This window comes from Neophocaena asiaeorientalis, unplaced genomic scaffold (assembly GCF_003031525.2).
Source record: "Neophocaena asiaeorientalis asiaeorientalis breed wild unplaced genomic scaffold, Neophocaena_asiaeorientalis_V1.1 scaffold132, whole genome shotgun sequence".
In the NCBI taxonomy this organism is placed as follows: domain Eukaryota; kingdom Metazoa; phylum Chordata; class Mammalia; order Artiodactyla; family Phocoenidae; genus Neophocaena; species Neophocaena asiaeorientalis.
The window spans coordinates 1,169,530-1,195,403 of NW_020173393.1; the positions used below are offsets into that span (position 1 = coordinate 1,169,530).

Consider the following 25,874-nt stretch of genomic DNA (forward strand, 5'->3'; position numbering starts at 1 on the left):
AGAATTTGGGGAGGCTGGGCGTCTCTGAGTTGTTTTCATTTAGAACAGGAACAGAAACTATCTTCTCACCACTGACCCACAACCTTTGGATTTCTCATGTCTACCCTCTTAACTCTTTATCCTTTAGTTTTTTAAATAGTGACCAACTTTTTGTTTTTCATTGTTCACTGGCAGTTTCTTCTTCTCTGAAGTTTTAATTCCAAAGAGATGGCTTTTGTTTTCCTTATTTACACTTAGGTTAGGGTTGCATCCTCTCCATACAAAAGTTTACACTTTTAGAGAGCTACCTCTATTAAAAATATGACTTTATTCACCCAGTGAAAATAGATTAGGAACAAAGAGCAAAATGAATCTGTTCTTTTTACTACACCCTTGGAGCTGCCGCTTAGCCTACTTCCCATCATAGGAACTGCCTTATTCAGTTTCACGTTTTGCTTGAGCATGTTTAACTATTTTTGCTCAAAGATTTGAGTCAATTATAATATAGAAAGTACATCTCTGATCACATCTTCCCGTTTCTTCAACATGTATTTAAATTTCTAAAATATTCCATACAGGATGAATTCATGCAGAAGAATGGGCTTTGGTTAAAACCCTTTCCACATTGATCTCTTTGGTTTAGATTGTTGATTTCTAGTAAAAGGTAAGTGATTTCTAAGTGCCTTCCTGCATCTTCTATAGTCTTAGGGTTTCTTTTTATTATGAGTTTTCAGATGTCAAGAAAGTTTATAGAGTTTAGACTGAAAGCTTTTCCACATTGATTACATATGAAGGGTTTCTCTCCAGTATGGATTTTCATATGCTTACTAAGGTTTGAACTATGGTTAAAAAACTTTTGACACTCACTACATTTATAGGGTTTCTCTTCAGTATGAATTTTTTTATGTCGGTTAAGGTCAGAGTAATAGCGAAAGGTATTTTCACATCTGTCGCATGTAAAGGGCCTCTCTTCAGAATGAATTTTCTGGTGTTTAATAACATTTGACTGATGTTTAAAGGTTTTTTCACAAACATTACATTTGTAGGGTCTCTCTCCAGTATGAGTTCTTCGGTGTCGCGTTAGATCTGAGAAACGGACAAAGGTCTTCTTACAGTTATCACAGATGTAAAGTTTCTCCCCAGTGTGGATTTGTTGATGACGATTAAGATCTATGAGCTGGGTAAAGGTCTTCTCACATTCATTCCATGAAAAGGGCTTCTCTCCAGTATGAATTTTCTGATGTTTCTTAAGATTCGATTGGCTATTAAGGATTTTTCACAATCATTACATTTGTAGGGTCTCTCTCCAATATGAACTCTTTGATGTAAGAGAAACTGAATATGGATTGAAGTCCTTTCTGCAGTGATTACATGTGTAATATTTCTTTCTAGTATGAGTTTTTTGGTGTTGAATTTTTTCTGAGAAAGGTCCTTCCACAAAATGTACAGACAAAGAGTTTCTTTTGTGGAGGAATTCTTTGATGCTGAGTCAGATTTGATCTCTTGCCAGCATGAAATCTCTGATGTGTAATAAGGGATGAAAGAAACCTGAAGGCCCTCGGACACACATCACACTTGTGGGGTTTCAGTCCGCCGTGTGTGCACTGATGTTGAATAAACTTTGAAGCTCTGTTAAAGGTTTTGCCACATTGGTTACATTCAAGGTGTTTATCCAGAATGTAAATTCTTTGGACCACTGTAAATGATGCGGGATGCCTAAAGTCCTTTGCATTTTCATCGTATCTGTGGGCTTTCTCTACCTTGTGAATTCGCTGGTGTTCAGTAAGTTATGATCTATAGCTAAAAGCCATGCTGCGTTCACCACATTCATAATGCTGAACAAAAGTAGAAGGTTTTTGATATTTGGCATGGTGAGAGCTTTGCCTGAAGGTATTCGTAGATTCATAAAGGGCATGATAATTCACCAGTGATGGTTGACATGCTAATGGGAAGACAGTGTGAGAAAAATAAAATTAAATCCAGGCATCACAACAAATGAGATCACTAGTTAGTGGGGTAGCAGGGAGAGAAGGGTTCAGTGACTGAGGACTTTGGAGGGGTAGGAGGAGAAGTTGGAGTTTGTCAGGGGAAGAATGAGAGAGAAGTGTTCTCCAAGTACAAGGATAATTTAAGTGATCAACGTGTATCCAGTGAAAAATTTCTTTCAACTTGAAATACTTAATATCTGTAACTGAAAAATGACTCGTTGAAATTATAATCACCAAAACAGAAAAATTTAAAGACTCTAAAAAGAGCCACATGAAATTCTAAGCAAGGATTAAAGTTTTATTTTCACTAAGGTCCTTTAAAATCTCTCTCTATAGATACAGCAATTTGTGAAATTGATTATACTTTAAATACTTTGAACAAAACTGGGGATTTCTCTATGAGTAAATATTAACCTGGTTTATCAGTTTTACTAATATTTAATATTTTACTTTATGACAGGGTTATTATTGATTGAGCCAGTGCTCTACTTGGATATTTGAGTTCTGTTTATTTTTGTTGTTGCTGAGAACACTAAGGACAATCATATATACACATCTTTGTTAATTTGTTGAAACGTATTCTAGGCATAGATTCTTAGAAATGCAAAGGAGTCCTATTCTTTTGTGTATAAACACACCACACTCAAGTAAATTCTTATATTGCATGAGCACATCTTTACTTTCTAGTATCCTGATAACCCTAGACTCTATCAAACTTATGACCCCACAGTTTAACAAAAAGATAATTTCTAGCATTTATTTTTTTGGGTAATAAAGAAATCTAAATGAAAATGGGTTAATTGCTAGGAAAATTTTTTAATTAAAAAGGTTAATTAACAATGGAAAACTAGCACGTGTTTCTTTTACCCTCATCATTCTAGATCTTAAAATGCTACGGAAGGGCTTCCCTGGTGGCGCAGTGGTTGAGAGTCTGCCTGCCGATGCAGGGGACACGGGTTCGTGCCCTGGCCCGGGAGGATCCCACATGCCGCGGAGCGGCTGGGCTCGTGAGCCATGGCCGCTGAGCCTGCGCGTCCGGAGGCTGTGCTTCGCAGCGGGAGAGGCCACGACAGTGAGAGGCCCGCGTACTGCAAAAAAAAAAAAAAAAAAGAAGATCTTTAATATTTAAAAGAAAAAGAAAACAAAAAGCTATCAACCAGAATTCTATGCCCAGCTAAACCCTTTCAAAAATGAAAGCAAAGGAGCTTCCCTGGTGGCACAGTGGTTAGGAATCTGCCTGCCGGGCTTCCCTGGTGACGCAGTGGTTGAGAGTCCACCTGCCGATGCAGGGGACACGGGTTCGTGCTCCGGTCCGGGAAGATGCCACATGCCGCGGAGCGGCTGGGCCCGTGAGCCATGGCCACTGAGCCTGCGCATCTAGAGCCTATGCTCTGCAACGGGAGAGGCCACAACAGTGAGAGGCCCGCGTACCGCAAAAAAAAAGAGAATCTGCCTGCCAATGCAGGGGACATGGGTTTGATCCCTGGTCCAGGAAGATCCCGCATGCCACGGAGCAACTAAGCCCATGTGCCACAACTACTGAGCCTGTGCTCTAGAGCCCACAAGCCACAACTACTGAGCCCATGCGCCACAGCTACTGAAACCCGCGAGCCTAGAGCCCGTGCTCCGTAACAAGAGAAGCCACCACCATGAGAAGCCCGTGCACAGCAACAAAGACCCAATGCAGCCAAAAATAAATAAATAAATAATAAATTTAAAGAAATACTTTTTTCAAATGAAAGCGAAAAAAATCAGACATACAAAATTTGGATTTAACCAAAGGAATAAAAAAAGCCATTCATAACTACATGCTAAATATGTAAGTTTGTTTAATAATGATAAAGAGATCAATTAATCAGGAGCATTGTTTATGCACCTGCAGAGCTTCAAAATACATGATGCAAAAAGAACGTCAAAGAGAAATAAATTCACAATTGTAGTCGGAAATTTCAATACCCCACTCTCAATAATTGATTCAAGAGGTAAGCACAATATCAAATATAGTTGAACACAACTATCAATCAGCTTCCACCTTAAAATCCTTTTTTTTTTTTTTGCGGTACGCGGTCCTCTCACTGCTGTGGCCTCTCCTGTTGCGGAGCACAGGCTCCGGACGCGCAGGCTCAGCGGCCATGGCTCACGGGCCCAGCCGCTTCGCGGCATGTGGGATCTTCCTGGACCGGGGCACGAACCCCTGTCCCCTGCATCGGCAGGCGGACTCTCAACCACTGCGCCACCAGGGAAGCCCAGAGGCAGCTTTTTGAATATTATGTTAATATTATTCATATTCATATCTAATAGGAAATACAGGTATTCTGATTTTTTTTAAGTCCTGGCTTTTTTCCTAGGTTTTTTTGTTTTTCTGTTCTTCCAGATGAAATTTAGATGTGTTCTGTAAAGTAAAATAAAATTAAAGGAAGAAACCACATCACTCAACTTATTGAGATTTTGATTGGAATTTTGTTAAAGAATGTTGTCTTCCTATCTAGGAAGACAGGACATGTCTCCGTTCACATTTTAATGTCACACAGTAGAGTGTAATAGTTTCTTTTGTGTAAGTTCTGCCCAATTCTTTTTAACCTAGTCCTAGATACTGACTGCTACTGTGACTGGAACTTATTTCCTATTACTACTATTGGCATAAGAGAAACAATTGATATAAAAGTACGTTGACCTGCACATCATCTTAATCACGGAATCAAAGTTAATATTACCAAAAGTGGGACAAACTGACATCATGTGTGTGAAACTTATCTGGTGTAATTTACTGAGAAGAACATAACATCCATTATGTTATGCCAAGAAATGTATAACCTGAATTTAATTGTGGGGAAACAGAAAAATCCAAATGAAGGAACACTTCAAAACAAGTCTGTCCTCTTCAAAGTTACCAATATCATAAAAGACAAAAAAGGCTGAGGAACTAGACGAAAGAGGTCTAAATGACATGACAACTGGACGTAAGGACTCTGAATCAGTTGCTAGATCAGAAAAAAAAAAAGTTATAAAGGACATTATTGGTACAACGGGTGAAATTTGAATATGGTCTACATATTTGATAATAATAGTATATCAGTGTTCACTTTCTTGAATTTGATTTGTGGTGGTTATGTAAAAGGATGTTCTACTCTTAGAAAATATATGCTAATTTTAGGGGTGACAGTTCGTGTTTGAACTTACTCTCAAATGGTGAGGAAGATGAGAGAGAGGAATTCAGAGAATGCAAATGTGGCAAAATAATAACAATTGGTGCAAAGTAAACATTTCACAGGTGTTCATTCGTAATGAATCATTCCTGCAACTTTTCTGTTAAGTTTGAAAATTTTCAAACTAAAAATGCAAAAAGAATAAGAAAATTATTAACCACTTGTTTAATGACAAGGTCAAAATAACACACCACTTTTAGGGTCCTATTTTAATAAAGGTATCACCTAACATGGTCATTTCTGGGAGAGGAGATTATGAGTACTCTCCTTTGATCAAATCTTCGTTAGATTTATGTGTATCTGCCGTTTTAGCCACAGTTTCGGTGTATTACTTTTGAAATCCAGTTTTGAGTGGAGGTGGACAAATTATCCAACTCACCAAGTAAAGCAGGAACTCTTCTGACATTCTCTAAGGAAGGGGACGCTGAGACTTATGGGAAACGGAGTCCCGAATTTGAAGGATTACCGGGAGGAGAGCGCAGGGAACTGGCCCCTCACGGCTCCTTCTGCGCATGTGCAGTTCTCCTCATTGTTCGCCCGCTCCCTGGTCTCCAGCTTCGCGCGGCAGATAATTCCGGAGCCTTCGGGTCTACGCATTGCTCAGTGAGGGGTCCTGCACGAAGGATGTGCGCTACAGGTGAGAACCTAGTTTGGAGGGGGGTTTTGCTGAGCTTGGGGTAGGTTTTATGCCCACACCTGGTGGAAGCAAAAACTTGCGCGAATCCCACGCAGGCTGAGACCCTATATAGCACTTGTTCCTGAGTCTGGTCTGCATTTGCCGCTAAAGAAAGCCAAGTGACAGAGCAGCTTGGCTACGGACCTACAGGTTCCACGAAGAGGCTAAGGGAGAAGCGCGGGTTACTAGGTCAGAATGAAGTGCGCTGAGAAAAAGCATCCTAATGGTAACGAGCTGTTTCCAGAAGCTCCTCGAATTTGCATGTGCCCTGGCCAACCATTCATTATCGAGTCAAATCCAGGACACCGGCGGGGGTGAGAATAAATTCTGATAACATTTATTATGTGCAGGCTGATTTAAGACAAGTTCAAATTCTAGCCTGGCCCCTGAGTCTCCATGGACAAAATGATGAGCCTCTAAGTCTCAGTTTCCCCATCTGCCAAAGGAAGTTATTCCAAAAACCTGTCTCAAAGTCGTTTTGAGGATTGAATTAAGATAACCTGTAAACACTCAGCAGCGGTCCTGGCATTCACTAAGCACCCGGGAAATGTTAATTGCCTTTATCACTGTTGTTTTCATTAAGATCGTTATTGGTTCTCAAAGACCCCCTGGAAAGTCAGTATTACCCATCCCATTTTAACTGACAAGAAAACCAAGACTCTGGAGGGGAAGTCTCCAGGCCAGTAATTGAAGGAGCTGGGATTACAAACCTCAAACAGTTTTATTTCCAAATCCCATGCTGGGTTTTGTCTAGCAGCTCATCCTTCTCAGGACTAAGCAGAGTGGCATGTCCCTAAGAGCCACAGGGAAGGACCTGGAGTGTACAGGGACTGAGTCTTCTCCAGAAGCTCTGGAGATTTTCTGGGAGTGGTTCTCAAAAAAGTATGTATCAGAAACAGCTGAAGGGCTTGTTAAAACCCAATAGCTCTGTTGGGCCTCACCCCCAGAGTTTCTGGTTCAGGAGGTTTGGGGAGGGGCCCAAGAATTTGCATTTCTATCAAGTTCCCAGGTGACACTGATGCTGCTGGTTGGGGACCACTCTGAGAACTTCTGTTGTAGAGGATGGGGAATTCATTGCAAGAGAGAGTTGGGACTGGGGCTGAAGATTCCAGTTGTTTGAATTTACCCTCCCCCCGCCCCAGCCAGGTACAAGTTTTCCCTGGATCACACAGCTCTTGTGAGGAAAGAAGGAGAGGTTACCAGGAGTAGGACTCTTACCAGGGAGATCCTCACGCTACCCGGACACGCTCACCACAGCTGCAGGGCAGAGATCCCAGAAACAAGCAGGTTCTCTGTTTGCTTGCTTGGAAGCAATTCCTGCTGCTTCTGCCCTGAGTAACACCACCACACCAGAGGTTGTGGAGAACCATTGGTCCGTGAGGTGTGGGCCAACTTTTCAAAGGGAGGGGGAATTGGGCTGAGGGTGGTGGGCAGGAGGCAGGCTTCTCAGGAAGAGGAAATTCTGAGGACGGTTGATGAGGACACGTCTGGGAGGAGGGCTAGGGAGGCACTCTCTCCACTACTCCCAGAAACTCCTCCCAGATGCCCTTAATTCTCCAGCCCCTCTTCCGGGATTTTGCACAGCCCTCAAGCCACGCCCATCATCACATGAATTTAGAGATATGCCCCCCCGCATCCCTGACTTTATCCGGGTACAGGAAGAGTTTTCAGGAGTTCTGTAATCCTGCCTCAGTTGGGGGCCTAAGGAAGTAATTAGCGTGGGGTTAAATACAGGGTTTCTGGAGCCACACCGCCAGGGTTCAAAGCCCAGCTCTACAGCGTTACTTTAACTTCTCAATTTCCTCATCTATAAAATGGGATAATAGTACCTACAGCTTGCTCTTTAAAAAACTTTTTTAATTGAATTGCTTTATTTAGTTTGTTAATCCTTGTTAGGATTTTTGCATCTAAGTTTATACGGGGAAACAAGTGGCTAGGTTTTTCTCCACTTATCCTAAACTGACATTGGCCTCAAGAGTACAGGAGCCATACAGATTGCATTGGGGAAGTTTATTTTTCTGTTTCTGGCATGTATTCTGTAGATTATTGTTTTTCTTGAAGGTTTGGGGGAAATTGCTTACACAAATGGACTTGGAATTTTGTAGGTGTGTGTTAAATTTTTAATTTCTGCTTTATTTTTTGTTTTGGGTTTTTTTGGGTTTTTCTATTATATATATTTTTTTTATTGAAGTATAGTTGATTTACAGTGTTGTGTTAGTTTCAGGTGTACAACAGAGTGATTCAGTTATGCATATATATATTCTTTTTCAAATTCTTTTCCCATATAGGTTATTATAAAATATTGAGTATAGTTCTCTGTGCTATACAGTAAGTCCTTGTTGTTTATCTGTTTTATATACACTGGGGTGTAGATGTTATTCCCAAATTCCTCATCTTGCTCCATTTAAGGTAATATATGTAAAGGACTTAGAACAATGTCTGTTACATAGTTAGCACTATGCGAGTATTGTTGGTATCACTAATATTATTATACCCACATTCTTATAATCTAGCTTTGTATTATTCGTAAGTGGTGGAACCAAAAGGCGCATCCAGGGCCCCTGCCTCCCCAGCCACTGTTCTGCCCACCGCATCTCAGTTAAGTCAAAACAAGTGTCTTAGTAAAACATCCTTTGAAGACACTGGAACCAAAGGAGAATAAATCCCTTTTAAAAAAAATAGACTTGTTAAAGCACCCCTATCCCTGTTGTCAGAAGTTCCTATTAATTCTTTAACTTCACGGAGTTAAAAATATCAGTAGAATTTCTATCAGGTTTTGGTTGTTGCATCATTTTATACACTTTTTAAAATGGAACTATTCAAAACATACAACAGTAAAGAAAATAATATGACTGTATATACTTGTCACAGCTTCAGCAATTATTAACATATATATCCTCCCTGCCACCAACATGCACGCACATACGCACATGTGCATACACTTTCCCCCTCCACCTTCTTCTACTGGATTATTATTATTTTTTAATTAATTAATTTAATTTTTTTAGCTGTGTTGGGTCTTCGTCCCTGCGCACTGGCTTTCTCTAGTTGCGGTGAGCGGGGGCTACTCTTCATTGCGGTGCGTGGGCTTCTCATTGCAGTGGCTTCTCTCGTGCGGAGCACAGGCTCTAGGCGCGCGGGCTCAGTAGTTGTGGCACGCAGGCTCTAGAGCGCAGGCTCGGTAGTTGTGGTGCGCAGGCTTAGCTGCTCCGCGGCAGGTGGGATCTTCCCGGACCAGGGCACGAACCCATGTCCCCTGTCTTGGCAGGTGGATTCTTAACCAGTATGCCACCAGGGAAGCCCTCTACTGGATTATTTTAATGTAAATCCCAGACATCAAAAACTTCAGAAATGTAACAGGTTTAATAATAACCAAAAGCACAGCATGGCATCCTTGCTATGTTATCTGGGTTTAACCAGGTCTTTCTTAGTTGGATTTTACCTTATTTTATATTTGTCTGCTATTAAATCAAAGAAGGCTGTAAATTGTAAGAAACCAATAAGGAAAAAATATTTACTCTCCACAATGAAAAGCCTGCTTCTTTTAGCTCCCCCTGGTTACACCAGGGTTGCAAGAGTCCCCTCAGCATGCCTGCCCCTTCTGAAGGGTCAGAGACAATCTCCCACCATGTGACTGTCAGCTAATACATGGGGGATTTCTAGGCAAGTTGCTATAAGGACCTTCAAGGTTGATCATATTTCTCACAATTTCTTTGCTCTCTCCCTTTCCTTCAGCTCTGCCTTCACAGTTCTCTAAACTTTTCCAGGAGCAGGAGAAAATGAACACAGCCCAGGTGAGTTGTTTACTTATTACTCAGTATTTTTCAGTGACATCTAAGAGTTGCTCTGCATTTTTAATAACTTTCTTGTCAATTGTCCTTCCTCATCTTTTCATTTCCCAACGTTTTCCTGTTTTATTTTACTTTCCTTCTTTCTTCTTCTACTGGTTTTGAAGGTCTGTATTTTATTTTTATTCCATTATTACCTTTGATGTGTTTAACACATATGTGAACACATTTTTCTACTAACAGCAAGAACATTTTCATCTGTAGTTTCATCCAAATAAGATACACTCCTCCCTTACCTCGGGCTTTGTGGAAATGCACTAAATATTCTTTATTTCATTTTCTCTTTACATAATAATTATGTATTCTTAGAATTCTTTGTTAACAATCGTATCACATCTTCTAGCTACTTAAACAATAATTATTTCAATTCTAATATACATTTCCCACTTATTTTTGCTGTCCCAAGTTTGAAGATAAAGTGACAGAATTATAATAGTCAGTTATAATATTACCTACAATTTAGGGCTGCTTATTATGCTCCAGTCACTCTTAAATTCCTTACCTGGATTAGCTCATGTAATTCTGACAACAGCATTAGGAGGTAGGCACTTTTATTATCCCCTTTTCACTGAAGTAAAAGTAAATAACTTCTCAAGAGCTTGTAACTGCAATCATTCTAAGGATACATCATTAGAAATTTGGCCAGATGGAGACCTGGAGTCCAAGTCCACTGCAAACTTTCCACCCTTTGTTGGGAGTAAGTCATCATCTGCTTGTGTTCCAACCAGCCCAAGATCTTGGAATGGGAGATCTCTTAGGCCTAGGGTTGCCAGAGAAGACATAGGACATATAAAATAAAGTAAATCTTAGCTCCACGCACGCTTCCCTTTCATAGTCTATAAGTCACCCACCCTCTCTGGCTGTACCAAGAACCAGTTCCTGTAGCTCTGTCTGTCCACCACGAGTTCCGTATGGCATGCATTCCTTCCCAGATTCTGCTGAGTCTTGATAGAGGCCTCTGGAGCGGTCTACAGAATCACTATGTGATTATATGCCTTCTGAGTCTGGGTATCCGAAAGGGCCTTTATTCTGCCCCACTCCATGAATGATCGACTGGTTATAGAATTTGGGGTTGAAATCCCTTTCCTTCAGAAGATTATGGATCATCTGCATTATCTCCTAGTATTTGGGGAGACTGAGAAGTCGTGTGGCAGCTTGATTCTCATTCCTTTGTAGTAACCGGTTTTATTTTTTCTTCTTGCGAGTTTTTCATTATCCTTGGGCTTCAGGTATTTCCGCAGGCAGTGTGTCTGGCTGCCTGTCTTTTTTCAGAGTGCCTGCTTGGTAATTGGATGGATCCTATGGAGATGAAGACTGACTTGCTCTGGGACATTTTCGGTTCTTTCTGTGATTATTTCCTTCCCTCCACTCTCTTTGTTCCTGCCACCCAGAAATTGAGACGGTCAGTGCCTCTCCCCAGTCGGCCCTCTGTGCTCCTTTACTTTCATCATTTCCATTTTTCCATGTTTTTATTCTGTGCGTTGAGAGATTTGCTCATTTTTGTCATTTGGGTCATTTTGTTTTCAAGTCTTATCTTAAGAGTTTTTGGGTTTTTTGTTGTTGTCCTAAGTCAGCAAAAGAATATTTAATATCTGTATCCTTTTTCTGTGTTCATAGCCAACTTTTCTCCTTTTAGGGAAATAAGACTCTCGTATATGATTTGCAGACACCAATGGGAATACTTAAAAATTATTCTCTTCAGTATCTTTACTTACATTTGTTTTCATAGTCCTCAGTCTTTTGGTCTTGGTACTTATCTTTCAGGCTGTTGCTTTTTACTGGCACTAAATTTGTTTAGCAGTCTTCAAATCTGTTACTCCTGATGCTGCTTTCTCAGATCATTGTTTTCCCTCCAGCATCTGGACCCTTTGCTGTCTTCTGTATGAAGAGAAAGGTAAAGACCTCATTAGATCAATGTGGGCGGCTGATGTGTGATGCTCGGCAAGGCAGAGGTCTGTTTCCTTGGCAAGATTTTCCTTTGAACGAAAGGACTGACTTGGGGCCTCTTATACGGATTATTGGGTTCTGTGTACAGAACAGGCTTCCCTTAGGCTCTCCAGAGAGGGACAAAGCTTGAGGGGACCCCCTTCCGCCCGCCAAAGGGGGTAGTGCCTTACCTGATAGCAGAGCATGATAGCCTGTTTCCCCAGAGTTGCCTTAAAACAAAAGCTGTGACCGAATCAGGGGACTAAGCACAGTACCCTGCTCCTCTCTTTGGATGCAAAGTTCACGCAGACACCTAGAGGCAGTTCCTTGCTTTTTTTTTTTTTAATTTTATTTTATACTGGAGTAGAGCTGACTAACAATGTCGTGTTAGTTTCAGGTGTACAGCAAAGTGATTCAGTTATACGTGTACATGTATCGATTCTTGTCCCATATAGGGTATTACAATGTTGAGTAGAGTTCCCTGTACTGTAGAGCAAGTCCTTGTTGAAGTTCCTTGCTTTTTACAGGGAATGTTCTCCTGAGTGTTAACCCTCAGCCCACCCCTCCTGGGGGTCAGGAGTGTGGCAGCCCTTCCGTGACTCATGTTCACTGTTCTTCAGCCCAGAGCCCATCTCGGCTTCCAGCTGCAGCTGCTGCTGAGCTGGGAGGTCTCTCCGAGCTCTGAACAGAACTTGAGACTTTTGCGTGTTCTATGTTTGCATTAAGGGGCAAGCACAATGCCTCCAGTATCTGCCTCCTACTCTATATCTTCCAGAAACTTCCTCTGCTCTGAGAAGTATATTGGTGTTTTTATGACTCTCACTGCTGTAGTTTTGGAGGCAGAGGAGGTTAGGTTGTGCAATCAAATCTTTTTCTCCTCCATGAAGCATGCCCTGAAAAAACTGAGATTTAACCCCCCCTCCCTCTGTGACCTCACTCTACCTCGTACACACATTTTTTCATGGTTCCTGTAATTTATTACTGCATGTCTGTGTTTATGTAGAAAGTCCCATCATTCTGTAAACTCCTTAAAGACAGGACCAGTGTCACACATACACGATGGAATCCTACTCAGCCGTAAAAAAGAATGAAATAACGCCATTTGCATCAACATGGATGGACCTAGAGATCATCATACTAAATGAACTAAGTCAGAAAGAGAAAGACAAATACCGTGTGATATCACTTATGTGTGGAATCTAAAATATGACACAAATGAACTTATCTGCAAAACAGAAACAGACCCATAGACATAGAGAACAGACTTGTGGTTGCCGGGGGGGGGGGGGGGAGGGGGGGGGAGGGACGGATTGGGAGTTCGGGGTTAGAAGATGCAAACTATTAATATACAGGATGGATAAACAACAAGGTCCTACTGTATAGAACAGGGAAGTATATTCAATATCCTGTGATAAACCATAATAGAAGAGAATGAAAAAGTATGTATATATATGTATAACTGAATCACTGTGCTGTACAGTAGAAATTAGCACAACATTGTAAATCAACTGTACTTCAATAAAATAAATTAAAAAAAAAACAGGACAAGTGTCTTACCTTAGCATCCTCTATGGCTAGGACAATTGTAGGCCTGTAGAGGAACTCAAATTGTTTTATGAATCACCAACTAAAGATAGAGGCAGAGTATTTCTGGTATGATTTCTCTTTCTCCAACAAAATACAGGCAGGCTTCATTTTATTGTACTTTGCTTTATTGAGTTTTACAGATACTGCATTTTTTTTACAAATTGAAGGTTTGTGGCAACCCTGCATCAGGCAAGTTTATTGGTGCCTTTTTTTTTTTTTTTTTTTGCGGTACGCGGGCCTCTCACTGCTGTGGCCTCTCCCGTTGCGGAGCACAGGCTCCGGACGCGCAGGCTCAGCGGCCATGGCTCACGGGCCTAGCTGCTCCGCGGCATGTGGGATCTTCCTGGACCGGGGCACGAACCTGTGTCCCCTGCATCGACAGACGGACTCTCAACCACTGCGCCTATTGGTGCCATTTTTACAACAGAATTTGCTCACTTCGTGTCTCTGTGTCACATTTTGGCAATTCTTGTAATATTTCAAACGTTTTCATTATTATTGTATTTGTTAGGGTGATCTGTGATCAGCGATCTTTGATGTTACCATTATAATTGTTTTGGGGCACCATGAACTTTGCCCATATAAGATGGCAAACTTAATCTATAAATGTTTTTTGTGTTCTGACTGCTCCTCTGACCAGCTCTTCCCCCATCTCTCTCCCTCTCCTTAGACCCCCCTATCCCCTGAGATACAACACTATTGAAATTAGGCCACTTAATAGCCCTACGATGGTTTCTAAGTGTTCAAGTGAAAGGAACAGTTTCTCATTTAAAATCAAAAGCTAGAAATGATTAAGCTTAGCAAGGGAGGCATGTTGAAAGTTGAGACAGGCTGAAAGCTAGGCCTTTTGTGCCAAACAGCCAAGTTGTGAATGCAAAGGAAAAGTTCTTGAAGGAAATTAAAAGTGCTACTTCAGTGAACACGCAAATGATAAGAAAGCGAAACAGTCTTATTGCTGACACAGAGGAAGTTTTAGTGGTCTGAGTAGAAGATCAAAGCAGCCACAACATTTCCTTAAGCCAAAGACTAATCTAGAGAAAGACCCTAACTCTCTTCAATATTATGAAAGCTGAGAGAGGTCAGGAAGCTGCTATCTAGGACTTTCATAGCTAGAGAGGAGAAGTCAATGCCTGGCTTCAAAGGACAGGCTGACTCTCTTGTTAGTGGCTAATGCAGCTGGTGACTTGAAGTTGAAGCCAGTGCTCACTTACCATTCTTAAAATCCTAGGACCCTTAAGAATTATGCTCAGTCTACTCTGCCTGGGCTCTGTGAATAGAACAACAAAGCCTGGATGCCAGCACATCTGTTTATAACATGGTTTCCTGAATATTTTAATCCCACTGTTGAGACCCACTGCCCCCCCCAAAAAAAAGAAGATTCCTTTCAAAATATTACTGCTCATTGACAATGCACCTGGTCACCCAGGAGCTATGATGGAGCTGGACAATGAGATTAATGTTGTTCTCATGCCTGCTAACACAACATGCGTTGTGCAGCTCATGGAGCAAGGAGTAATTTCTTTAAGAAGTACACTTCATAAGTGATAGCTGGGCTTCCCTGGTGGTGCAGTGGTTAAGAATCCGCCTGCCAATGCAGGGGATTGGTTCAAGCCCTGGTCCAGGAAGATCCCACATGCCGCAGAGCAACTAATCCCGTGCGCCACAACTACTGAGCCTGCACTCTAGAGCCCGTGAGCCACAACTACTGAGGCTGCGTGCCACAACTACTGAAACCTGTGCGCCTACAGCCCGTGCTCTGCAACAAGAGAAGCCACCGCAATGAGAAGACTGTCACCACAATGAAAGAGTAGTCCCCGCTCGCCGCAACTAGAGAAAACCCGCACAACAAAGATCCAAAGCAGCCAAAAATAAATTAATTAATTTAAAAAAATAAGGTGATAGCTGCTGTAGATAGGTATTCCTCTGATGGATCTGGGCAAAATAAATTGAAAACCTTTTGGAAGGCATTTGCCATTCTAGATGCCATGAAGAACATTTGTAATTCATGGGAAGAAGTCAACATATCAACATTAACAAGAGTTTGGAAGAAGTTGATTCCAACCCCCAAGGATGATTTTGAGGGGTTCAAGACTTCAGTGGAGGAAGTAACTTCAGGAGTGGTGGAAATAGCAATAGGATTAAAATTAGAAGTGGTGCCTGAAGCTGTGATTGAATTGCTGCCATCTCATGATAAAACTTTAGCAGATGAGGAGTTGCATCTTTTGGATGAGCAAAGAAAGTGGTTCCTTGAGATGGAATCTGCTCCTGGGAAAGATGCTGCAAAGATTGTTGAAATGACAACAAAGGATTTAGAATATTACACATACTTAGTTGATAAAGCAGTGGCAGGGTTTAAGAGGATTGACTCCGATTTTGAAACAAGTCCTACTGTGGGTAAAATACTATCAAACAACATTGCATGCTAAAGAGAAATCGTTCGTGAAAGGAAGAATCAATCAATGCGGCAAAATTCATTGTTGTCTTATTTTAAGAAATTGCCATGGTCACCTCAGCTCTCAGCAGCCACCACCCTGATCAGCCACCAACATCACGGCTAGACCCTCCACCAGCAAAAAGATTACAACTTGCTGAAGGCTCGATTGTTAGCATTTTTTTAGCAATAAACTTTTTAAATTAAGGCATGTACATTGCTTTTTTAGATATAATGCTATTGCACGCTTAGTAAATAGCATAAATATAATGTTTATATGCACTGAGAAACCCCCCAAAATTCGTGTGACTCGATTGCAGTAGTCTGGAACCAAACCTGCAATATCTCTGGGGTCTGCCTGTATAACATGATGGAAGGTATGTGGTAGACGACCTTTATAACATTTTCTGGGCAACTCTTTACAGTGAATACGGTAGGATCAGTACCCCCTACATATTTCCCGTGCCATCTGGTCTTGAGCACTGCAGACTGAGCAGCCTTGGGCTATTACAGGGATCCGTGTTGTTCGAGGATGTATCAGTGGACTTCACCCAGAAGGAATGGCAGTTGCTGGACCGTGCTCAGAGGCTCCTGTACAGGGATGTGATGCTGGAGAACTACGGGCACCTGGTGTCCCTGGGTAAGCCCAGCTTCCCGTGCAGCTCCCGACAGCATGCATTTCCTGTCTTAGCAACCAAGTCATTTTAGCGCATCATGCATTTTGGGTTTGAGATTTTGGATTCAAAAACCTTTTAGGGAACTTGAAAGGATATTGTATTCTCACCTCCCTAGTGAAAGGGTCCCCATCATTCTACAGCTCCTAAAGCTTCTCCCTTCTGATTCTTCAAAGGGCTTGACTCCTAAGCAACTTTGCCAAGTCCCATGTCGTTTCCCACAACAGGTCACTGTGTTTCCAAACCTGAGCTGATACTCAAGTTGGAACAAGAAGAACCGTGGATATTAAAGGGACAACTCCCAAGTGAGAGCCACCCAGGTGAGTTAATGAGGTCACCTGGAAGGCAGCCAAGGGAAACTGGATCCAAAGCGGCCAGTTCAGGGGGTAGTATCTTTGAAATGGGTTTTAGGAATCTCTTTTAGAGGCTCCAGACTTTTAGGAGTGACTAAAGGCAGATGACTACCATACCTTAGATATTAAGCCTCCATATATCACTCTCATGTATAAATGCTCTTTGTTTTCTGTTTGATTTTATAGAGAGAGATTCGCTTGGTTTTTATAGAATCCAGTTGCTGCCTTCCTCATCCTAGACCTTTATTTCTCTGTTTTTCTCTCTGTTCAATAATGGCCATCCTTTACGTTCTCTCCTGTGCCAAATGTTCTGTAAATATGCATTTGTTGATGGATCATTTTATTCAATAAATATTTACGAAGCACCAGCTATGCACCAGTCATGTTCTAAGTCACAGGAGATACAAAAGCAAAGTCTCTGCTCCTGTCAGATCCAAATAGCAGATCCATATGTAATATGTCTGGTAGTAATTGGTACTCTGATAAATTAAAGTCAGATGAAGGGGATGGAGACCGACAGGGAGTCCTTTTTCAAAAGGAAGTCAGGGAAGGCCCCTTTGAGGAGGTGGACATTTGAACAGGAGAGTAGAATGGAGTCTTGAATGAAGGGATGGAGTGAGTGACGAGTTATCTGAGAGATTCCAGATCAAGGAACAGCAGATGCCAAGCCTGTGAGACAGGAGCGTGCCTGGTGTAGTCAGAGAACAGCAGGGAAGTTGGTGGGACCGGAGGGGGTTCAGTGAGGAGAAAGCAGCAGATGATGTCAGAGAGTTAGCTAGAGGCAAAGCTTTATAGGCCTGGTAAGACTGAATTCTACTCTGAGTAAGATAGTAGGTAAGAGAAGAGGTCAGGGATTGCACCCTTGAGCATTACATTTGGAGGTCACGGAGACATAGGGCTCTAGCAAAAGAGACCAAGAAGGAGCACCCACTATGGTAGAGGGAGAATCAGGAGTCAGGGGTTTCCCAGGAGCCACGTGAAAAAAGTGTTTTTTAGAAGCAAAGAGTGAATTCCCAATATGCAGATGCAAATATAGTCAGCATCGCCCTTTTTTTCCCCCTGCAAATTATCCAAAGGCCACAAGGAAAAAAAATTTAATGTCAATTCCATTTTTCTTATAGGTTCGAGGCAGCTGAAATCCCAAGCTTTAAAAAAAAAGTGGAAAAACTGCCAAAAGCAATGAAAGTCAGGCTTGTTCGCAGAAATAGAGAGAAAGTAACGTAGCTGTGGAAATAGTGTTAGAACATATTATACAGACAGTATTTACTTGGCGATTTTACCACAAATGGAACTTAAAGTGTTGAGATTTGTTTTTAACAGTGGAATAGTAGCATTACTCTGAAGGATATCTAGGTTCTGAGTAGAGCTAAGGACATAATATGTGCTAAGTGAAGACCATGAGAGTGTATTTGTTGTTGGAAACACACAATTGATGGAATTAAATACCCTGGTCTGATAGGAGCTACAATACTGTAGGCTTGTGGGATGATCAGTTGAACATGTGTTGTGAATTTAGGTATAAAAATCTAGTATAAAGTCTAAGTATGAAAATCCAATATCAGATTTTTCTTGCTAGCATATTGGCCTCTATTTGTTTTATCTGCTACAGAAAAGTCTTAAGTTTTTAAGCATATAACCAATGTTACTGCATAAAATGAAAATAGTAGAAGATAATAATCACTCATAGCCAAAAATTTTTAAGACAAAGATTAATAAAGGTCCTAAGACCAAGTCGAATAGCCAGGTGCTTGAGTTCTCACAAAAAAAGAGAAATCAGAGAGGAATAAAAAACGATGTGAAAGTAGAATTAAACAGCAAGGTTTTACTGTATCGCACAGGGAACTATATTCAATATCTTGTATTAAACTATAATGGAAAAGAATCGAAAAAAGAATATAGGTATATACATATGTACATGCATAACCGAATCACTTTGCTGTACACCTAAAATTAACACAATATTGTAACTCAATTATACTTCAGTATTTTTAAAGTGAAATTAAAAATTACTATTGTGACAGGGCACAGTCAGTTGGTACAGTACATCAGCAGATTGAAAGAGGGAAAAGTAGAGTTGTCAGTCAAGACAAATAACTATTGATTAGCTCTGATAGAATCAAATGATATGCAAACATGGCTTATCCTCTATCTTTGCCCTGACCCTTCCCTTGATCACCCTTTAGTCTTCCTTGTCTCCCTATTCAGTGTCCCTTATCTTTGCCCCATTCTTTTAATACCCTCCATCCTTGGATCACTTGTTTTCCTGACATCCTTTGGACTCACTTCACCACTCCTTGTGTTTTATTTCAAACTCTCAATCCATTTTGAGGTAATTTTTGTAACAAGCCAAAGCTTCTAGTATTAATTTTCAGCTTTCTCTCCCTTTTTCTACTGCAATATGTGTTTTTGTTTTTGTTTTCATGTACCAACTAAAAGAGTAGGATAAATATGTGCTTAGAAGTTCTTTCATCCCAGGAGACTGTGTCTGAAACCTAAGAATTAACTTAACTTAGGGCATTTGTATACAAGCCTATTCCTTAAGAAATGTGTTAAGATTTATAATGTATGTTAATTTTTTATATTTCTAGAAGTCCAAAGAACCAATAACATGGAAGAGATAAGCCAAGAAAATGAAGGCAAGTATTTGAGGCAAGGTTTATTCATCAACAACAAAACATTGACTGAGGATAGAAATAAAACCTTCAGAGAAACACTTAATATGACCACAAATCCAGTGCCCTCAAAAAAAATATCCCATCAATGTGACCCATTTGTAACAAACTTGAAAAGTGTTTTTGAATTAGTTATTAGTAATAGAAGCAGTGTGAGAAAAATATCTAATGATTTCAATGGATGTGGATTCCGTACTACTGTGCATGAGAAAACCCATACAGGGAACAAGCCCAGTGAAAATGATCAAAAGAGGAAATCCCACAGACAAATTGAGGACTTTATTCAGTGTCAGAAGAATTCAGCTTTGGAGCAATGTCTTGAATATAATCATTGTGAGAAAGCTTTTCACAGAAAAACAGCCTTTGTTGCATGTAAGAGAGCTCATACAAGAGAGAAACCCTCTGAAGGTAACAAATATGGACAAGCCTTCCTCCAAAAGTTAAAGCTTGGTGCTTGTCCAAGAACTCTAAAGGAAAGGAAACCACACGAATCCAGTAAAAATAGGAAATCCTCATGCTTGAAGTCAAAACGTGCACATCAGAGAGCTCACCGTGAATGTAACAAATTGGGGAAATCTTTTAGCGAGAAGTCGAACCTTACTCAACATCAGAGAACACACACAGGAGGAAAACCTGATGAGTGTAACAAAGGTGAGGAAGCCTTGCAGAAGTCATCCCACACTCAAAATGAACGAACTGATACAGAAGAGAAAATCTATGACTGTAACCAGTGTGGGAAATCCTTCCACAAAAAGCCACACCTGACTCAACATCCGAGAACTCACACAACGGAAAAACCCAGTAAGTGTAATGATAGTGAGAAAGCTGTGAAAAAGGAGTCCTGCCTCGCTCTAAAGCAGAGAATTAACATGAGCAAGAAAAGCTTTAAAGGTAGTAAGTGTGAGAAATCCCACAAGACGTTGAAACTCAGTCAACATCAGAGAATGTGCTTGGGGGAACCAAATAATGAGTGTAGTGAAAGTGGGAGGGTCTTAAATAAGAAATCACACCTCACTCAAAATCAGAGGGCTCACAAAGGGAAGAAAACCTATGACTGTAATAAATGTGGGGACAGCTTCCCTAAGAAAACAGACCTTTCTCAACATCAGAGTGTGCACACAGGAAAAAAGCCCTATGAATGTAGTGAATGTGGGAAGTCCTTTTTTGTAAAGTCCAACCTCACTGAGCATCAGAGAACTCACACAGGAGAAAAACCCTACAAATGTCGTGAATGTGGAAAATCCTTCTGCCAGAAGTCAGCCCTCACCGTACATCAGAGAACTCACACGGGAGAGAAACCCTATAAATGTAATGAATGTGGGAAAACCTTCTGTGTGAAGTCAAACCTTACTCAACATCAAAGGACCCACACAGGAGAGAAACCCTATAAATGTAATGAATGCTGGAAATCTTTCTGCGTGAAATCCAACCTCATTGTACATCAGAGAACTCATACAGGAGAGAAACCCTACAGATGTCCCGAATGTGGGAAAACCTTCTATGAAAAGTCAGCCCTCACAAAACATCAGAGAATTCACACAGGGGAGAAACCCTATGAATGTAATGAATGTAGAAAAACCTTCAGCCAGAGGTCAGCCCTCACCAAACATCAAAGAAAAAAACATAAGAAGAAAACTCCCACCAACACTCTCCACGTGCAGAAGCCATCCTCTGCAGTTCATAGCCGTTGAATATCAGCAAAATCATAGGACAGAACCGCTTAGATGTCAACACATGTAGGAAAGTATCAACAGGTTAGAGCTAATTGGAATTACAGAAGTAATATAGGAGCGAAATAGGAGCTCTCTATGAATGCTTTGATTGTGTGAAAGCTCTCAAGAAGTATTCAAAAATATGGAGGGCAAATGTATTATTTTAAGGAATACGGATAAAAATGTTCTTGTGGGAAAATGTTCTTGTGGAAATAGAAATCGTATTTCAGATGTGATACCAAACTTGTTACAAAAAAAGATAATAAAATATTCAGTTCTTAATAGAATGTGAAAGTGGAGCTTTTGTCAGGAATAAGTTAAGGTCATTGGCACAGCAGTGTTAAATATATATGTGAAGACCTTCTGAAGTATATGGATAGGTATATAGTGCATGAGTGTGTTATATAACATGAATTACATGTATGTTGGATTTACATAGGGAACCCACCTCTCTCTGAATCTCAACAATACAGTATATAAGTGAAAATTGAACAGTGACATAACGTGTGCCTCAACAATTGTACTTCTAGATACATACCCTAAAACAACTGGGCGTTCTAAAGGGTGTTTGGAAATACTGGGGTGATTCGTTGTCACTGTGATTGAGGCTGCTTCAGGCATTTAGCGTGTGGGAGGACCAAAGATACGCAATACCCTGCACCATGTCAGAGAAAGGACAGGAAAAGGGGCTCATCCAGGATGCCAGCAACTCCATCACAGGAAAACCTTGCTCTAAAGAAACTCTTGCACATCCGCACCAACAAACGTACAAGAAGGTTCATTGCAACCTTTCAGGGTTTTGTAATGACAATTGAGAAAAAGAGAAAGTAGCAAATGTCCATTAACAATAGACTAGATGAATATTGGTATGTTTATACAATGGGAATAACATACACCAATGAAAATGAAGCTCAGTTATACACATCATGATTGTTATCTTAAAACAATAATGTTTAATGAAAAAGGAAAATATAAATACCATGTTATTGCATTTATATAAAGTTCAAAAAGAAAGAATTCAACAGTACACTGTTGAGGGATACATATATAAGCAGTAAAACTACAAAGGAAAGCCAGTGGATGGTTAACACAAAATCTAGGATAGCAGTTACATCTATGGAGGAAGGAGGGGCTTACAATTAGGGAGGAAGCTTTATATGGGAAATAGACCCACACAAATATGCCCAACTGGTTTTTTACAAAGGTGCAGAAGGAATTCAGTGGAGGAGAATAGACTTCAACAAATGATGCTGGAGCAGTTGGACAGCTATAGGTGAATAAATAAATGAACCTCAACCTCCTGAGGAGGAAAGTGTGGGCTTTGGATTCAGACAAACCTGACTTTGAATGCCAGCTTTACCACTTACCACTGTGTGGTTCTGGCTTTAATAACCTTTTCTCATAAGGTTATTAAACCTTGCTGAGCCTCAAACCCAAGCCTAGAGCTCATCAATGACACGTTAGGGATGCTGGGGAAATAGAAGGTAAATGAATGGGCTACATTAAATTTACTAGGGTATGTTCCCAAAATGGCCAGCAGAGGGCTCTAGTGGCACATGAAAGACTCCACCACGTCTCTGCTCCGGCTGAAAGCGGTCTGCCTTCCAGTCCCCAGTCTCCTCATTTCAGCCACCCATTTTCATTGACCCACATTAATGCACAGTGTTGGGGAGACATTTTTCACAGTTACGTGTGTCACTGCGTTTCTGTCAAATAAACATATCAGATAATTTAAATTATAATACTGCTTTTTTCCTGCCTGCTTTAGTTTTTTTCTTAACGGAATAGACATGCATTCTCAACAGGGGCAATATTGCCCCCAAGGGGGTGAAAGTTTGTCCTTGAAGCCTGAAAAAATTCTTAGCTATTACAATGGTTTGTGGCCCTCAAAGGACCATATTACATAAATAGATATGCAGTATATCTGTGGTATTAAATTTTTATGGGGAGGACAATTAGGAAAAATAATATCTAAAAAGTCCCCTTGGAGGAGCTATAACTTAAAGAAATAAAGGTTGGGAAACACTGGAATAAGGGGAGATGAATCAAGAGAAGATGCCATCATTGTACCACACCTGAAGTTAGGGACACGTAGCATAATTCTTTCTCCTATAATTTGGGGACTGCCACGGCAGTGTCCAACCTCAACAATTCCTAACTGGAGGTCTTGTCATTGTTCAGAATGTCCCTCTGCCCCTTTCTGACTCCTCTGGGAGACACCACTTTCAGTGATTCAAAAGGAGTCTCTCCTGGGAGGACTTCTTCAGAGATGCCGCATGCCCTCACCCTTCCACCGGAGTTGTCAAGATTGAGCAGAGGAGGGCCAGACGGCACAAGCAAGCTGAGTGAGTAAGCAACCCTGACCCCCATTTCATCCACCTGTTGCCTGCTCCTTGGCTTAAACCTATGGCTGAGGGAATTCCCTGGCTGTCCAGTGGTTAGGACTCCAAACTTCCAGTGCTGGGGGCCCGGGTTCAATCCCTGGTGAGGGAACTAAGGTCCCGCAAGCCACTTGGCACTGCCAAAAGAAAAAGAAAAAAAAACCTATGGCTGCATGCAGTGGGAAGTAGGTCCCTTATGACCAGTTGACAGAGGAGGAAGAAGCCTGAGCTTGGTCTATGGAGCAGGTGCCCAATTTTGATGGCAGATGGACATATCCATCCATCATGGCCTCAAACTGAGAACAGCATAGTTACCAGGAAGGGCTCAGATCCCCTAGGAATGAGGGTTGAAGGTCACACCACCAGGTAAGCCGCCATATCCAGCAGAGGTGCCAAGGGTGAGGGGAATCTAGAATTGACAGTAGAGATTAGAGCTTTTCTGAGCAGCTGCCCTAGCTCTGCACCTACCTCTTGTTACACAAGGAAAAACAAATTTCTCATATGTTTAAACCACTGTGATTCAGGTTTCTGTTACACGCATTTCTGGCTGATACAGTATTCCTAACAATAGCATATGCCCGGGTTTTGTTCTCTAATCCTATTTAGCACACCTTGCGTTTTAATAGGACAATTCAGTCCCTTTGAGATTACTGTAAAAATGGATATATTTTATTTTATTCCTTCCATTTTAATTCGAGCTTACTATTTAGTTATTTCTCTTCCTTTTTCTGGCTTGATAATATGGCCATTTATTATCTGTTTTTCTTTTTTTTTTTAAAGTATAATTTACATACAACAAATTACACACATATTAAGTATACAGTTTAATGAGGGTTTTTTGTAGTTGTTGTTTGGGTTTTCTTTGGCTGGTCCTCACAGCTTGTGGAATCTTAATTCCCCAACCAGGGATTGAATGCGGGCCCTTGGCAGTGAGAACATGGAGTCCTAACCACTGGACAGCCAGGGAATTCCCTCTGTTTTTCTTTTAGATTTTGGTGTTCTATAGAGCTAGCAATTACCTTTTCTTTTTCATATTAAAAAAAAAAATACATAGTCACAATTATATAATCTTTCATTATATGAAAAACACCATCTATTTCTTCACATTAAGATGACCGATTGGGCTTCCCTGGTGGCGCAGTGGTTGAGAGTCCGCCTGCTGAGGCGGGGGACACGGGTTCGTGCCAGTAATTCTTTTACATCATGCTCCCCAAGTCCCAAAGAGATTTAAATGCTTTAATTTTTTCCTCTCCACCTGCCCCTCCCCAAGTACCAGGCTGAGATCCTTCAGTATTTATAGTCCCGTATTATTATTAGTCTTCCTTTAGGATTCCCTTTTCCCCTCAAAAGTCTGTAGATATTATTACATCATCATTTACTTCCAGTATCGCAGATGAGAAGTCCAATGCCAGCCTCATTGATTTTCATTGTAAGTTACTTATTTTCCCTCTCTGGAGGTTGGTAAGCTTTATATGTATACTTGGTGTTTGTTTTTTTTGGGGGGGGGGAGAAGCTCTGTTTGGAATTCAGTGACCCCTTAAAATCTTCTGATCAGGTCTTTGTTGGAAAAATTTCAGGGAAAATTTCCTCCATTGTTTTGTTTCGTTATTGCCTGCCTTCCACTTCCTCCATTTGACGAATTTCCGTTTTTCCAATAATAATAATTCCAATATTGAATAATTCAAATAGACAGGTATTTGGTTGCCTCCATCATCGCCCCAACCTCTCTGATTTCACCTCATCATTTCCATCTCTTTAAATTTTTGATATGTGTTTTATTTCTCCATTTGGTATTCCACATCTAGTTGCACCAGTAACCTTCCTCTCCTTTGATTCATCTCCTGAAATGTTTAGTCTGAATATGAGATTTTCCTTCGATCCAGAACATGAGTGTGTGTGTGTTTGTGTGTGTGTGTGCACGCATGCGCGTCACACTGTATCTGTGGATCCTTCGGGTGTCATTTTCATCGTCAGTTTCTGTTCAGATTACCTTCTCTCTTCTCCTGTAGGTTTGTACTGGCTGTTCTCTGTGATACAGCAGTTCTCTCTCTTTCTCATTTCGATGACCCCGCAGGTACGTTGGTATTTTCCTTCGCTGACTCCCCAGGGTGCGTGTTCAGCTGCTGGGGATCTGCGGCAGGTCAGGCTCTTGAGTCATGGACCGCCCAGCAGTCTTTGCTCTTCTGGGTCAGCAGTGCTCCGGCTGGTGGGTCGCTGGTCCCAGAAGGACTCCCTCTGCTCCTTCGTCTCCTCATCTGGCATTTTCCCAGGGTAGAAAGGATTGAGCACACCGATTTACTCCCCCTCGGCTTTCTGAGCACTGGAGCAGTGAGGCTGAAGAATACTCACAGGGGCAGGCACACAGCTCTCTCAGGAAGTTCTTGGATTTGCATAAGTCAAGTGTTCCCAGATGTTCCCTCTTTCCTTCTGACCGTCCCTCA

General features: G+C 41.2%; 2 protein-coding genes across 2 annotated transcripts; both read left to right on the forward strand.

Annotated features, from left to right (window-relative positions):
* Positions 1 to 5,797: 5,797 nt before the first annotated feature.
* LOC112400839 (zinc finger protein 248-like) lies at positions 5,798 to 19,977 on the forward strand. Its single transcript, XM_024746797.1, has 6 exons — positions 5,798 to 5,810; positions 9,585 to 9,643; positions 16,155 to 16,281; positions 16,543 to 16,635; positions 19,257 to 19,402; positions 19,924 to 19,977. Exons 1-6 carry the CDS (start codon positions 5,798 to 5,800, stop codon positions 19,975 to 19,977), a joined length of 492 nt encoding a protein of 163 aa, XP_024602565.1.
* A 232-nt stretch (positions 19,978 to 20,209) lies between these two features.
* LOC112400840 (zinc finger protein 248-like) lies at positions 20,210 to 21,031 on the forward strand. Its single transcript, XM_024746799.1, has one exon. It carries the CDS (start codon positions 20,210 to 20,212, stop codon positions 21,029 to 21,031), a length of 822 nt encoding a protein of 273 aa, XP_024602567.1.
* The last annotated feature ends 4,843 nt before the right edge of the window (positions 21,032 to 25,874 follow it).

Bases quoted from the DNA above. Each gene is read 5' to 3' on its own strand.
- LOC112400840 (XM_024746799.1), top strand. From the start codon at position 20,210: ATGAGCAAGAAAAGCTTTAAAGGTAGTAAGTGTGAGAAATCCCACAAG.
- LOC112400839 (XM_024746797.1), top strand. The intron at 16,282-16,542 runs GTAAGCCCAGCT...TTCCCACAACAG, and splicing joins CGGGCACCTGGTGTCCCTGG to GTCACTGTGTTTCCAAACCT. The intron at 19,403-19,923 runs GTGCCCTCAAAA...GAAATCTTTTAG, and splicing joins TTAATATGACCACAAATCCA to CGAGAAGTCGAACCTTACTC.